Here is a 16,971-nt window from a genome sequence, read left to right as displayed (position 1 = left end):
AAAAAAGTAAGGGAGGAAATACTGGATAGATGTTAATATCATGTACCGAGAATCTTGTATTTCCTCTGTTTCTCATTTTTTTATTCCGTCTACTCTCTCCTATGTTTTAAGATGCTTATATTACAACATTTGAGAATTCATTAGAAACTTTAATGCTTTGTCTTTTTTGGTTAATATGTATAGTTTGCAGTCTGAACTTTTAAAATTATTTTGTTCAATTTCCTTCAGTCACATAAAAATGTGTTTGTTCTTGAAAAAGAAAATATAATATTTAATGCAGCTCAAAGGAATTAAATTAAAATCAGATTCATAAAAAACAATATAATAGGTCTATACTTTCTGGTAGGATAATTTGAATATTGGTATTACGGTGATCAATAAGAAAATAAAATGATAATTTAATGTTTTTCTCTTCCATTGCTAAAATTGAATTATGATGACTTATGATTATCTCCCTTGAGAAAATTCATTTTTCCCGCCATAACATCGTGAAATATTTTTTCCGGGTTAGCAGCGCCACCAACAGGAAGTTTTGGTAAAGTGGAAGTAGAAAGCGAAGGTGCTGTACTTCACAAAACAGCATGATGCTATGGACTTATATTTAGTGTAGAAGATATTAACTATGGAAGAATGATGCATTAGTTTCCGCCATATCATTTCAGCACGGCATTGATTGCGTTGGTCGAATCGTAAGTAGAGCATTAAAATGTGTTGCCCCTTGTTACACAGCTGTTATAAGAGAAGAGACGAACTATTTGGTTGTTGCGGCCTGTTGGTTAGCAATTCTCAGTTGTTGGTTGTTTTTGCTATTTACTTAATGTCTGTGATGCGAATACACGCATATTAGATTGACTGGAGTACGATTATCTCGTTGTGAAGATCTCTCTCTCTCTCTCTCTCTCTCTCTCTCTCTCTCTCTCTCTCTCTCTCTCTCTCTCTCTCTCAACTAATGCTTTGGTAAGCAATGGAATGATATTGGACATTTTAAACTATACCTTTCACTTGTCTGCATTAAGAGAGAAATCAGAGAGTGTAATTACTTTCATTTTGATGTCATTGTCAGAATGGGATGACTTGAACATTGTGATTACAAGCTAATGGACAAACTTGTTGAATTTGACCTTAAGGGCTGTAACTGATTGACCTATATAATAAATAGTTTCACTGATCATTTACATTGTTTGAGTTGCTTTAATTTATTCAAACATGCAAATATTCTTGTCCCCATTAAACAATTTAAAATTGAGGTCATGTTGATAAAACTTACCAATTGTTGACATATCTATGTCAGCTATACTGTATTGAATTTCATGGAAGAGAAAACTACACTGTACAAAATTATTTGTGTTATTGATTTACATTTGCACTGAGCAATGATTTTTTTTTGGTGGGGGGGGGGCTGTCTTTACAAAACTTGTTGTAGTCAAAAAATGCATCTGTTCCTAAGTTAACTTTCATGATTTTGTGGTGGGTACCGGTAGTTAGTCGCTGATACCAGTGTTGTATGATATGATGTACTGTGATGTAACAATATACAGAGGAAGGAGTATTCTACTTACTGATAAACAAGACAATGATACCAGTTCATTGAATGTCATTCTCCACCTTACAACACAGACGTTATTACACACATTAGGTCTATGGAGAAGGAATAGGGAACATCTGGGAAGCAGTGATTCAACAAACAGTTAATGTCCCAATGTTGTTAAAACAAAGGATATATACACAAGTTGTTTGTGTTTATGTATTCCTTGTTGTGCAGAGATTTACTAAAACATCGCTTCTCTCTTTCTTCAAAACTCCTGTATAGATTTTTTATTTATATTGGAAGAGAGAAAAATATAGATGTGTGTATTTTGATTTCTTATCAACCAGTCAGATCAAAACATCCTCAGCATTCAAGATTAAAAACTGCCATTCAGCGGAATTCTACAAGACATTTTGTAGATTCTCAGTGTGATTGGAACTCTGTAGTGATATGATAAAAACTGTGTGTTGACTCTGCTCCCAGGAATCTGGTGTTGATTACTTACTGGAGGGGGGTAGGAGTGAGATGTTTGGGGTACCAGGATGCCGTGTGTACGGTAGGGGGAGGGATTGACTGGCGTGAGTCATGTGATCAGCTTGTTTTTGGCAGCGGTAAGATAACGGGATGACAGCAGACTGGAGTCATCCTAGATATTGTCAGGTCATCGTATCAATCCAACTCCCAGCGGAAGTGAATTCACTATATATATATAAACTCCTCTCTATCTTAAACCACCATTATCTGTTCATCTGTGAATCAGTTGAATCTGTCTTGTACCAAGAGAATTAAAATTACATACAAACATCATGTAAAAGATATAAAACTGTTAAATCAGCGGTTCATTTGTTTTATTTAAATGTTGGCCAATTAAGTCCATAATCTAAGGAAGAGGAAGAAAGAGTTAGAAACTTAGAATTAATTAATACAGAGAAATAGCTTTATTGTAACCAAATAGCTGACATCTGTGTAAGGTAATTTAAAGTATGTAGATAAACATGTATTTTGAAATTTTTAGGACAGACATTAAACGTAAAATACATATCAGTGATTTTTAGAATTGAAATCCTTTGAAAAGTTGTCTCTCACACTCTGAAAGTCTCAATGAACATTAATCTAACGGAGGGACCGTGAGGTAGAGAGCGTTACAACTGAAGTATGGCCAATTATTATTATGAGGAAGTTGTTTGTGAACACTCAAACATTCTTGAATCTAGTAAAGTATTTATCAACATACTATTTCCTTGTGCATTTCTAAATTAGAGAAAACATAAAAATAGATCTATTGCCTTTAACATGTATACCCTGGATTCCATTTGATCTAGAGGTAATATGAGAGAAAGTCTGTAAACGTGGTAAAGTGTTGGTAAAAATGTAAAATGTGTAGTGAAATTTTCATTGTATTGATATCAAAGTAATAAAATTCTTCATTTAAAAGAATTGTGTTAATGTGTCAAAAGTTTTTAAACCAGATGTATTCAACAGTATTGAATAAAATTTAATTATGAGTTTGAAAGTGTTTTTTATTGGCAAATATTGTTCTTGATATGCAGTGTTTTATTTACTCTAACAAGTACTGTTAATATTTCATTGTAATGCTTTCAAATTAACGAAAATTCATCATTAAAACAAACTGTTAATTATGTTTGGTTTGTGGGTTACAGGTCAGTACGAGTCCACCATGTTACAGCAGATTCTCCAGACGATGACCGTCGACCCTGACCTCCTGTCAGAGCTGTCGGACGAACAGAAGGCCATACTGTTTGTCAAAATACGAGAGGTGGGTGATGTACCTTAATCTGTACCACAAACAGATATATGCACATGCAGTTCTATATGTAAATTATACAGAAGGCCATAATGTTTGTCAAGATTTGGAAGGTGGATGATGTACCTTAATATCGTGTATACCACATACAGTTATACATGTACATCATACAGAAGGCCATAATGTTTGTCAAGATTTAGGAGGTGGGTGATGTACCTTAATCTGTACCACAAACAGATATACACATACAGTTATACATGTATATAATACAGAAGGCCAAACTGTTTGTCGAGATACGGGAGGTGGGGAGATGTACTTTAATATTGTATATACCACATTTAGTCATACATGTACATCATACAGAAGACCATAATGTTTGTCAAGATTTGGGAGGTGGGTGATGTACCTTAATATTGTCTAAATCACATCCATGTAGAGTTATTCATGTATATCATACAGAAGGCCATACTGTTTGTCAAGATATTGGAGGTGTTTGATATTATATATTAAATAGTGCCTGTTTGGGAGGGTAACTGTTGAAATTGACACCCTGAGAAAACCGTTGTCAAGCTCTGCTTCGCGTCGGTTGACAACGGTTTTCGAGGGGTGTCAATTTCAACTGTGTCTTCCCAAACAGGCACTATTTATTTTATTACATTGAATGTCTTAATTTTAAAGAAAATTTTACTGCTTTTATATACATGTAGAAATGAAGTGAATTCTATGGGGAACCGTACAAGCATAATGTATGTGCATGTAACAATTTGTTTTATTATACTTTTACTTTCATGTTAAATACTGAATTCTAATTGGTTTGGACGAATTAGACGCAGCTGATAATCCGTTCTATTACCCTCAGCGTTAGCAACACGCTAAAAAACGGGTAACAGTATATAAATAGTGCCTGTTTGGGAGGGTAACTGTTGAAATTGACACCTCGAGAAAATCATTGTCAACCGACGCAATCAGATTTCAGTATTTAACATAAAAGTATAATTAACCTTAATATTGTCTGTACCACATACAGCTATACATGTATATCATACAGAAGGCCATAGTTTGTCTGTAAACAGCAGGTTGGTGATGTCCCTTAAACATTTTATGTTTAATTGAAATCAATATACCATAAACGTATTACATTTTATGTTCAATTGAAATCAATATACCATAAATGTAAACATTTTATGTTCAATTGAAATCAATATACTGTAAATGTATTTCATTTGGCTGTGTATTTCATTAAATTAGACCAATTTATGGTTTTAGCAGAGAGCAGCTTCTGCTAAATCAGGTACATTTCTAAATATAATGTATACAGATATTTGAATAAATGCATTCAGAAATGTACTTAATCAATCTTTGTTAGCATGTAGAAAAGTGAATTTCTGCAAAATATCAAGACTATAAAGGACGAGTGCACTTATGGGCCCCAGTAAAAAGTGAAAAAATGAAGAATCAAATTAAGCATATTTTTTCGCCTAAACATAATCTATTGAAATGTATTCCATAAGAATTAACAAGTTTTAGTGCTGAATTTATTGTTTATAAAAAGCACGAAGCTTTAAAACATAGTAGGGGTCAGCAGACATTCGTGATTTTGTATAGTAAATCGAGGACGGGCATTCATTTTAAAGCTTTTGTTTATTGTCAGCCTAACCGAGTACAAACTTGTGGAAAAGACAAAATACACATTATACATTTAGTAAACTCCTGTGAAAGTAAGAAGTTTGTACTCGGTTAGGCTGGTACCTGAAAAATGAAAAACGTATGAAAATTTCAAGGTTTTTCCTATAGCAAGCGAAAGCTATTACCTGCGTGACCCATGTTTGAGCTCACGCATGGAATAAATTATTTCAAACAATCACGTGGTTTCTATCCAGGTAAACGTTTGTCAAATGTGCTCACTGTAAAACATTGACACGTTTTGATCGCTTTCCATCATATTTGTATGGTCAGGAATGTTTTTTTGTCACTATGGTAATATGCAACTTCAAAGCTTCATTCGATTTTTTTTCAGATGTAAAATAATGCATAAAGTATAATTCAGCAAACGCGCCAATCGATCCACCAACAGAGCAATGTTGATTTAAATGTCTCCTCCCTCTGATTTAAATAGACACAATTCAAGTAGGTTCGGTTCGTTTTTCCGGATTTAGATTATTTATAGACATTTAAAAATCCTCAATTTTTTTAAATTGTATGCTAATTTTGGTAATTTTAAGCGTGCATATAAATCAGAAATATCCATGAGTGCTTAACTATTACGAGAAAAAAGCAATTTGTTGATATTTTCTACATATAAACGGCACTGAAAAAGGGCCCATTCTCTATAGCTTAAGTGCACTTGTTCTTTAAAAATGTTCAAGTGTAAAAGAATATATTTATGCCAGTTTTGCTTGAATTAATTTTATAGTTTATATGTAACTGTTAACTTTTTATAAATATTGATAAATGCTGATCTAATTAATGGCTTATTATGTGAGTTGATTGAATCTGACAAATGTTTTCCTATCTTTTAACCCAGGAACAAGTCCGGAGGTACAACGAGTTTGAGAAGAAGAATCAAGATGACCGGATCCCAAGGAAACCCAAGAAAGGTATGCTGTAACACAATGGTTGTATGCTATGTGTTGTACTCTTATCCAGGACGTTATACTGTTGTTAATTACTGGATTACCGTTTTAATTGTTTCAGTACAAACCAATGCTCCAAGTTTGTCATCATACTATACTAAAGATTTCAATGTAGAAATTGTGAGATATGTTGATGATATACTAAGAGTATTTCTTTCCACCCTAACAGAGAGGGTGGTCTGTTTTAATGGCTTCCTGCCCTAATTACAGGTTAATGTAGCGGTTCCCCGGGGTCAAGGTATTGACTTTAACACCTTGGTCTGAGTGTCACAGTGTAACTCTCATTTAATTAAACTGATTTCACTAACGTCAGTACTTCCTGATTTTAGACCATCAATGATCTTACAGATAATTAATGCTTTAAGTGTGTATGTGCAAGTAATTAGTGGCTGATTGGAGAACTCATAGCAATCTATCTTATTGAACTCTCTAATGATACTCAGGAAAATACTGTATATATTTGTATTGATAAGAATTAATTATTAAGTAAAATGTAATAAAGGAAGAGAAGCTATTTGATAAAGCAAAATATATCATAATTTTGGTCAGGAGCTTACAATAACTTCAAGATAGCCAGTTTTGTAGGATTTGTAATGTTTTAAAGTTTCATAAAGGTCATCATTTATAAATTTTCAAGTATAGCTATAATTAATGAAGAAAAATTATGTTTCACAGGTTTTTTGCATTAAAATTGATGGTGAAGGGGTGCCATTAAAACTGAATGAAAATTGAGCTACCACAATCTTTAATGCTTTCACAGATTTATATGATCAATGATGGCTTTTAGTTTTTAGACACAGCACCGCTTAAAGATTAATTCAATTGTTCGCGGTTTTTTTAAAAATACTTATGGTGTGGACTATGGAGCGATTGCAGATACAAACTTCCTTACAGTTAGATATTTGAAGGGAGACAACTTCAGGCCCTCTTTTTACCCGTAATTGATCTAAATAATCATGTCACTTAAAAGTCCATTTACATGTCATAGATAAAATTCAAGGAACATGCACAGATGGTAGCTATCTTCCAAGTTCTTTGTGTATTTGTGCGTCTTTTTATGGATTTGTTTGAGGTGGCTATGATTCTGGATGTGATTCATGTATGTTTTATTCTTGTCACTTTTCCCATTTATTTCATCATAGCTTTGTTATTAATGCGTTTGATTTGTTGAGTAGGTAGAAAGAATGTGGACTTCCTGTTGGGCAAGAACGGCAGGGAGTGGGTCTGGGTGATGGGAGAACACAAACACGACAGGTCTATAGAGGAGATGATCGAGTTAGAGATTCAGGAGAGTGCACTCAAAGAGGCCGAGCGCGAGATCGAGGAGATCAGGTGAGATATAGGAAAATCAGTAATGACATATTGAGTCCTTGTAATGGGAAACACAAAATTGACAAATCTATAGAAGAAATAATCAAGTTAGAGATCCAGGAAAGTTTTTTCAAGGAGGCCAGGCACAATATCAAGAAGATCAAGCACGAGATCAAGAAGATCAGTTGAGATATAGTGAGATCTGTAATAAAATATAGGGTCTGGGTAATGGGAATCACAAAAACAATAAATTTATAGAGGAGGTGATCGAGTTAGAAATCCAGGAGAGGGCACTCAAAGAGACCGAGCGCGAGATCAAGGAGATCAGGTGAGATAAAGTGAGATCAATAATGACATACCGAGTCTTGGTGATGGGGTTCGTAAAACATAAGTGTGTTTTTGTGATACAAAGACTCATCATCACCTTTGCTTTTGGGAGTGGCTTCAGAGTAGAAGTGTAAGAGATGTTTTTACCATTTGCAACCAAACCCTTTATGTTTTAATTTTAAAAGTTTGAATTGTATTTTAGAAATGAAATGTGGTGATAATAAAAAATGTTCCAAAGTCCAAAGAAAAAATGCAAAACAGGAGCAGAGCAAACATGGACCTCTACAAAACTTAGAGGTAGGATCAGGTGCCATGAAGGAATGAGCATTTTCTGCTGAACGGTCCTGACATTGTATGACGTTTGGAGTTTAGTGTTTGATTGTGTAAATAATGCAACAAATCTTGACTCCTTACTGATTTTATGCAAATGTCAAACGCTGCAAAAACAATTTGCCTTGGAAAATTTGAATGCCTCGTAAACATCATACTAAGGTTTTTTTGGTCTAGAGTCAAAAGACCTACATATTATGTCATTTGTGTAGTTTTAATTCTTTGTTTAAAATGGGTTGTTTAAGATTTCATTGATATTTAAATGTTTATTTTAATTCTTATTTTGTAGTTTTAACTTGTTAAAAGTTTATCAATAACATGTACACTCATATGAAAAGTTACTGTAATGAAATTTTTGTTTTGAGTTGGTCAGACGAATCAGAAGTTTCATGTACTATTTGATTTTAGCCTATATTTAAGCTTTGGCTTTCTGATATATCATTAGGCAATGTCAATGTCATAGTTGGAGTCAAGGATTTCAAATGTCCATATCTTCAATAAGATTGAAAGTAAGGTCATAATCCTCATCCAAGTTAATAAGTCTACACTACATGAACATGTATTATATTCGGTGTGTTTCAATTTTTTGCATTGAATCAAACTTAATATTTCATTTTTTATATTTTATTTTAACGAAAAAAATACACTTAATGTGAATATTTAACATTGAGTTTTGACTTTCTTTTGCAACCATGAATGTCTATTTGTCTGATGATTCAAATTTGAAATGCCCATTTCAAGTACATGTACACTCCAAGTACATTTGTAAATGCAGTGCCAGAAGCCAACCTACCAAGTTTCATCTGAATCAGATCAGGTATATCTGTGTGTACATGTCAGGAATCAATAAACAAGGTGTATTACTGATAAAAAAACATGATTTATATGGTTAATATATTCTTTTTGAGAATGTATTACACCTTTTAAGAATACATCAATGCCATGGAAATAATTCAAATGTACACCATGGTCTAGCAATTGTAAAATGTTCCTATTGTTGATTTGTTTGCAACGTAGAAGAAAGTGATAAGTTTTACTTGTAGAAATCTTACCTTTGTTGATATATTTTGTATTTTCAACGTACAGAAAAGATGTGATTGGTCACAATTTATGCATACAGTAAACTTGAAAATAAAAATAAGACGTTTTAACAATGGTTACATTTGAAATGTCTTTTTTGTGATAAAACAACAACTTAGATTTTGTTTTTATTTTTTAATAAATTCATTATCGGCACATTGCTTTTTCAACGAAGTCACATAGTTGTTTTTCTCAGCATGGAAACACAAAATCTGCGTTACTTGAAAAATTGATACGTATCAAATTACATACACTGTTGGGGCACAAAATGATGAAAATAATATAAAAATAGTACGAGAGAAAAATGACTCACTTTTATCAAAATATCATATAGCTGCATATTTCAATGGGTAAGTTTATTTCTATCCTGAAAATCTCCTGTAAAGAAGAAATTAATTCTTGTAGAATTCTAAAACAAACGTCATATCATGAAGTAAATTCAGAACGCTTGTTCAGAGTGGACTATACCTTTGTTAACTTGACCGCTTTGCTTCCTCTGTAGCACCACCAAATGTTGACCACCTCCTCATCTGATGGGTGTGTACAAGTTCACCAGCTAAGCTCAGGGGAGCCCATTCCTGTTTCATCCTTGAAAGTTCATAATAATGAGGCCTGGATCACAGTTTCAGTTACTGAGACACCAATGTTGTCTGCACAGGTTGGCATATTTACACAAATATCTAGAAATTTTAACAGTCCAAAATCATCCGAACTTCAATAATTTTAAAGGAAGTTTTTATCTGTCTTAAATTGTTCTTGTCAAGATATCAACCTTCTTGATTAGCATGGAGTTGCATATTTACTGTTTTGAATCTAAGATATTGTACATTAACTGATTATTCTGCTGTGTATGTTTTGTTCAATACCATTACCTAAGAAACCTTTATATATAAATTTGTAGGTTTGATGTTAACTAATGGGCTAGAATATGAAAAAGTCTTCTTCACCAATACTCTTCAGTAAAAGGTAGGTCTATTTATAACCTGGCTATGAAGGAACATACTACACTACATGCAGATATTAGCAAAATAATTTAATGATTTACATATACTAGTTTTAATAAATACATGTTTGACACAGTAAGTTTTGTAATTTTGCAAGATTTGGTAAAAATAAAAATCCATTTAAGCAAAATTTGTATTTAATCTCATAGCAACCTCGTAACAACGTGCTCTTTTTATAATCATTGCTTGCAATTATGGAATTTTACAATGAAAAACCAAGATGTTGGATAAATGAACGTAATGTTTGAAAAATACCTATTTTATTCTTTTAGTTATTTTTTTTTTAGTTTTGCAAATTAAAAAAAATCACACTTCTAATTTTCGTTTCAGAAGAATTTTTTGAGAGCATAAATTCAGGGGGTCCATACGAACTATACGACTTTATACATAGTTATGGACCTTTTTACTGATGTTCATAAATGTTGATAAAATGTTGATGTTTTAGGGTTTTTCTTTTTTAAAAGGTTGGCTGAATTCACAATTGTAACGTGTAATATTGCATAAAAAGAATCTTGTTTTTGCTATCAAGTTAAAAAACGCTAACTTACATAATTTCACCAAAGAATATTTTAAAGTATATCTACATTTTTCAGTGTCTTAGTCTGTGATGTTGAGCAAGAGGATCGGAAAGGCTACATCCACTCTCGCTCGACTTTCAAAAAGAGTTTGGACAAAGCCCACACTAAAAACTAGTACCAAAATGGCAGTATACAACGCCTGCATAATCAGCACCTTGCTGTACGGTAGCGATGTCTGCGCCGCATCCTAGGCATTTCATGGCAGGACAAGGTGCCTAACACAGAAGTCCTGTCTCGGGCGAACCTTCCAAGAATGTTCACTATGCTTCGACAGCGCACGTTATGCTGGCTCCGGCATGTGCATCGAATGGATGACGGACGTATTCCCAAGGACATCTTGTATGGAGAATTGAGAACTGGGAAACTAAGCACTGGGCACCCACAACTTCGATTCAAGGATGTCGTAAAAAGAGACATGAAGGCCCTTGATATTGACGTGCGATCTTGGGAAGACCTAGCAGCAGATCGACCCAGATGGAGGTCCACACTACTTAGACAGATCAAGTCAGGGGAAAAAAGTTTGTGCATGCAGCAGAAAACGCGGACAACGAAAGCAGCGCTTAACCCCGAAAGATCAGAAACCATTTACATATGTGACTCTTGCGGAAAAGAACGTCTCTCCCGTATAGGACTTTTCAGCCACAAACGTTGCTGTCAGAGAAAGACAAAATAGGATACAATATCCCATGGTCGTCTACGACCGATGGAGGCCTACTAAGTCTGTAATAACGATTCAAATTAAATTTGTAATGTATCGTTTAATAATTTCATCAATAACGCAAAAGACGTATTCTTTGCTGTTGTAAGCAGGGCTTGCATACATGTACTTATATAAAATGAAAATAGCGTAAAAATGTCAATGTGGTATAATATTTGATCGTACAATTGCCAAAAATCATTTAAATACACGAATAATTAATAAAGAATCATTCTTTAAGTATTGTGAGGCATTAAGGATGTGGCGTGATCCAATCTATCATATAGCCCTTCGAGCCATAATTGTGATTGTGTTAAATTTTCTACATATTATTTTTGGCATTTTTTTTTTCAGCTGTATAAATTTACTTTTATCATTACAATGATAAAATCATTTATATTAAACTGTTATACGTGTTATCCCTTAAAATTAAAAATACCAAAGGGTCAGTTTTATATTTAATTCTGGTTGTTGATTGGCTGGGAGAATTTTCCCGCGGTGCATAGCAGGTAGTTTTCTTTCGAACTCAGGAGAGTTGGACATTATATGTCTGAGATATACAACTCAATATGACTTCTGACATGACTTCATACTGTAAGTTCTTTTACTTCTTAATTCACAGTTAAACTCTAATTAAATAGCGTAAATATTTTTGATTGTCGATAGTTTTGACGTAATCGGGTAAAAAAAAAACGAAAAAAGTACGTAGACAATTAGGTGTTTAATTTTGGTCTAACTATTAGTATGAAAAACGTCAGTCATCATGAAACCCAGTGGAAGATTGTATTTGCTGACAAGGTCGTTGTATCGACCTTAGAACTTACAAAAAGATGACTTCAAACGAGACTGTTGATAGTTCTGTTTTATCAACTTGTTTGTCAGTAGCTTGCCTCGCCCTAGAAACTGTTCATACGAAGAGCATGCCCTTGCGTATCGAATTAACTGAGAGACAAAAACACCATATGCAGGTGATGAAGGTATATTGCTACATAAGTAAGGAACGTTGGCTATAAAAAAAAATTGAAGTCATCGCTTTTATCATTAAGTTTTGTTGTTCGGTTACCGTCAGTGTCAATTTCCAGTAAAATATCCAAATATAAAACAGATGACGCAGACTCAGTGGTATTTTTTATTTTAAATTCACTGGGATATATTGAGTCGACGTAAGTATGGAAATAACAATTGTTATTTGATAATACGTCGTCGATATACCTGAATGTTGAGTTGAAGGCCACAGCGAGTGATTTATTTTTTTCACATACAAGTTTTTTAATACATTCTGCTTCATAAGAATACAAAAATAGGTCTGCTAACAATGGAGCACGTTTTGTACCAATGGGAATTTCAACAGATTGTTGGAAGACTTGATTTCCAAAAACTACATAGATGTTGTCTATCAGAAACTTAAGCATCTTCAGAGTACTTGTGTGTGCAATCAGAATGGTTTTTAATAAAATAATTTTTTAGATTTGCAATGACAAGGTGAGCATTTTTACGACTTCTTTTTTTGTTGAAGAAACAACTGTCGATGATATCAAAAAGCCTAGATTTTAATTTGTCATGAAGAATGGTTGTATAAAGCGTTGAAAAATCATAAGTTTTGATGCTATTGATTTTGGTAAGATTTTGAGACCTCAAGTTTTCTAATAATTCTTTAGAGTTTTTTAGTATCCACATCTGATTCACTTTTGGAGTATATTGTTGTACAGTACTCTTGAGGTTTCTTTTTCACTACTGTAAGAATTTTAGTAAGGAGTGAAGAGAGAGGGTTGGTGGAGCATTTACTGGAACCTGCTATATATCTCTGTTTGTAAGGATTTTTGTGAAGCTTTGGAATCCAGTACAAATAACGTAAATCAAATTCATTTTGTTTGTTGGCGATATCCATAACCGATTTATGATTTTGAAGTATTTCCTGCTTGGAAAGGCTGCTCTGGGTGTAAGTAGGATTACTACTGAATCGAAACCTAGTTCTTCGAAAATGCTTTTTATTTAATGTGCCTTACAAACAAAGACAATGCTGTTTCTTGCCTTAAGAGCAGGTGCACGATAATACTGATCGTGCAATCTGTCTAGTTCTTTTCTCACTTCTGTTCTTTGAAAACAGAAGGATAGATGGTCTCATCTGATCTCATAGTCATTTAATACGAGATTTTAATGTACATCTGATGTCTTTAACCCACTCTGACAAGGTATCAATGTCTTCTTCTTCGGATTTTGCCCATCGCTTGGCGTAATCATGATACGACGCCATGTGAAGGATCTAGGTTCCATAAATTTTGATCCTTTCATAATAATAATAATAATAATAATAATTTTTATAGCGCCCTATATAATAAAATTATCACTCTAAGGCGCTTTACATAAGATGGACATAAAATGGACATTACAAAGCATAAAATGCATATCTAAAAAACAGAAGGAGAAGTATATAATATATGTCGACAGATTACAATCATCTATGGTAAAAATTTGGATATAGTAAAAAGTTTGCGAACACATAAATATATATCTTAAAAATTAATCAAAAGCCAGTTTATAAAAATAAGTTTTCAATTGTTTTTTAAAACATTGAACGGATTTGGCTTGACGGATACGCACTGGAAGGCTGTTCCATAAATAGGGAGCAGCAAAGCTAAATTGTCTTTCACCATATGTTCCAGTGCGCACCCTAGGTAAAATCAGTGACAAGCTCCCGTCGGATCGTAGAGTCCGATTTATTTTACGGATTGTAACTAATTCCTGCAAGTATTCTGGAGCGAATCCATGAATTGTCAAATAGGTAAAAACAAGAATTTTATATTTCGGACGGAATTCAACAGGAAGCCAATGTAAGTCAGCAAGAATAGGGGTGATATGATCTCGTTTTCTTGTTTTGGTCACAAGTCGAGCTGCGGTATTTTGGATTTTTTGTAATTTATCCATGGAGCCTTTGTTTACGTTAAAAAGTAAACTATTTCCATAGTCGAGTCTTGAAGTTACTAAGGAATTTACCAATGTCTTACAAGCGTCTGTTGAGATAAATCCTCTGATTCTTCCAATGTTTCTGAGATGATAGTTACAAGTTTTAATGATGTATGAAACTTGCTTTTCCATGGTAAGAAAACTGTCGAAATGGATGCCTAAATTTCGGACTGAATTTACACTGTTGATGACGCTTTCTCCGACTTTTAATTGTAGGACTGGCACATTTCTAGATTGGAATTTTGTTGTAAAAATTATCAATTCGGTTTTGTCCTGGTTTAATTTAAGTAGTTTATTTGACATCCAGTTACTTATATCCTGCAAACATTTTTCGAGTCGTAGAAAGTAGTCGTTCCAGTTTTCATGGGTTTTAATTATCATGTATACTTGGGTGTCGTCAGCATAACAATGATACTTGAAACCGTGGTGACGACATATGTCTCCAATTGGTTTAGAAAAAAGACAATATAATTTTGGTCCTAAGACGGATCCCTGTGGAACACCAAACTGAAGATGGCAAGGGTCTGACGTATCCGATCCAATCACAACACGTTGGTGCCTGTTGGTAAGATATGATTTTATCCAAGCCAGGGATTTTCCATGGATTCCATAAGTTGTCTCTAGCCGTTGAAATAGAATTGTGTGATCTATAACATCAAAGGCTGCTGAAAGGTCAAGGAGTACCATTACCGCGGACGATTGATTGTCCAAAGCCTCCATGATGTCATGATTAACCCTGAGAAGTGCTGTTTCCGTAGAGTGTTGTTGTCTGTAAGCCGACTGCAAGGAATCCCTTAACAAATTTTTGTCCAGATGTTCGTCGAGACGGTTTGCAACAACTTTTTCCAAAATTTTCGAGATAAAAGGGAGATTAGATACAGGACGATAATTTTTATATACTTCCTTATCCAGACCGGATTTTTTCAGCAATGGTCTCACTAGTGCCTCCTTGAAAACTGATGGTACTTCTGATTGATCGAATGACACATTTATAATGTTAGTAATGAATGGAACCACGGCACTTAAGGTCTTTTTTAAGATCGAAGTTGGGATTGGGTCAAGTTCACATGCCTTGTTAGGTGCTTTGCCAAGAATTGCCCTCACTTCGTCTTCTGTTGTGTGTCGAAAACTCATTAACGGATCGCCGCTGAAATGAATATCCACGGACAGCGATGTTTCGGTGTTACTGGTAGTAAGCTCTCTCAGACCATCTCTAATTGTTGCCACTTTATTGATAAAGAATTTAGAAAACTCATTTGCCAACTCCTTATTGGATGTTGAAGACGGTAGAATAGTTTCCTGTTTTTTCCCCATCAGTGACTTGGATAGTTTAAAGAGTTGTTTGTTGTCCTTACCACACTCTTCGATCTTTTGGGAAAAATAGTCTTGTTTGGTTTTATACAAGAGTTTTGCTGTCTTGGAGGATGTGTCCCTGAAAATTTGTCTATGAACCTCCAGTCTTGTCTTACGCCATAATCTTTCAGCTCTGCGTCTCTCGCGTTTTGCGTCACGGAGTTCTTCAGAGTACCACTTGGTGTTTGGTCGAAGTAACACAGATTTTTTCGTCAGTGGTGCATGTTTTTCTACAGCATTATGAATCGTGGTGTTGTAATGGTCCACGATTTGAGAAATAGATGAATTATCATTCGGTATATCAAGCGTGATGTCCTTTGATAACTCCCCGAGATCGACATTTTTCCATTTTCGGAAAGTTATTTCCTTCACAGTGTGCTTCGGTTTTCCCAAGGATAACACTGCTTGAATGGAATAATGATCACAAAGAGAGTTTCCGTGTGCATCAAATAAGTTTGGATCATGCACAGAAGGTTCATCTGTAAGCACCGTTGAATCAGATCTTGTTATCAGGAGATCCAGTATATGTCCACGATTATGGGTAGGTGTGGAAACATGTTGAATCAAGTTATGATCTTCTAATGTTTGTAAAAACTTTACTGCATTTGGGCTTTTTTCATCATCGATATGAAAATTAAAATCTCCTGTGATAATGGTTTCATGGGGAATTGTGACAATTTGATCAAGGTAGGAATTCCATTGGTCAAAAAATATGCTGGTTCGTAAATCATTTGATTTTGATGGAGGGGGCCTATAGATGACACTCAATCTGATGCATGTTTTATCCAGACATAATGAAAAGTCCATGTACTCAAATTGATCGATCTCCAGATCCTTATTAGGAAGGTATTTTATGTCAATTTCTTTTCTAAACAATAAAGCAATACCACCTCCCCGTCGATTTTCTCTGTTGAGATGAAGGAAGTCATAGCTTGTTGGTATAAGCTCTTGTTTTATGACATCGTCAAAAGTCGAACCTAACCAGGTTTCAGTCATTGCAAAAATATCCACTTTGTTTGAAACGACGTAGTCACTAATCGAGAGAGCCTTGTTCTTAATCGACCGACAATTTAGAACACCAAACACAAGATTGTGTTTGCGTTGCGTTGGTATTAGTGACTGAAAATTGACTTTTTTCAAAATTCATGATAAGTGATTTAGGTCTTCGTTGTTAACTAGATTAACATCACCAGTAATGACGTGTTCGGCAGGACTATAGTTGTAGGGTGAGGAAGAACATGAGCTCGCTGGAGGATTATCTTTCAGATGTTCAATATTAAGGTCTTGTAGAGTTTGTTTATAATTGAAGGGTTGAAGTATAATTTGAAATACAAGGGGTTGACTTTAACTTGAAATATGGTGGAATGCAGGACTGAACTTTTTTTGTGATTAAGAATAGTG

The 16,971-nt window shown here is 34.3% G+C and overlaps 2 protein-coding genes across 4 annotated transcripts in view; one reads left to right on the top strand and one right to left on the bottom strand.

Moving 5' to 3' along the window:
* The window catches only part of LOC128165675 (SH2 domain-containing protein 4B-like), a 155,974-nt gene that overhangs the window by 37,460 nt on the left and 101,543 nt on the right, over window positions 1–16,971 (top strand). The window contains exons 1-3 of one of the 3 annotated variants that reach the window (XM_052830448.1): window positions 505–689; window positions 3,190–3,305; window positions 5,818–5,890. In XM_052830448.1, coding sequence (XP_052686408.1) covers window positions 3,207–3,305; window positions 5,818–5,890 — 172 coding nt within the window. In that variant the 5' untranslated portion in view covers window positions 505–689; window positions 3,190–3,206. Of the gene's footprint in view, window positions 1–504; window positions 690–3,189; window positions 3,306–5,817; window positions 5,891–16,971 lie in introns of those variants that run through there. The other 2 variants (XM_052830447.1, XM_052830449.1) reach the window with 2 other exon arrangements.
* LOC128165667 (tripartite motif-containing protein 3-like) overlaps window positions 1–16,971 on the bottom strand; it is a 100,440-nt gene that overhangs the window by 4,173 nt on the left and 79,296 nt on the right. The gene's annotated exons all lie outside the window — the stretch shown is intronic.

This window comes from Crassostrea angulata, chromosome 10 (assembly GCF_025612915.1).
Source record: "Crassostrea angulata isolate pt1a10 chromosome 10, ASM2561291v2, whole genome shotgun sequence".
Taxonomy (NCBI): Eukaryota; Metazoa; Mollusca; class Bivalvia; order Ostreida; family Ostreidae; genus Magallana; species Magallana angulata.
This window is presented reverse-complemented; position numbering and strand designations above follow the sequence as displayed.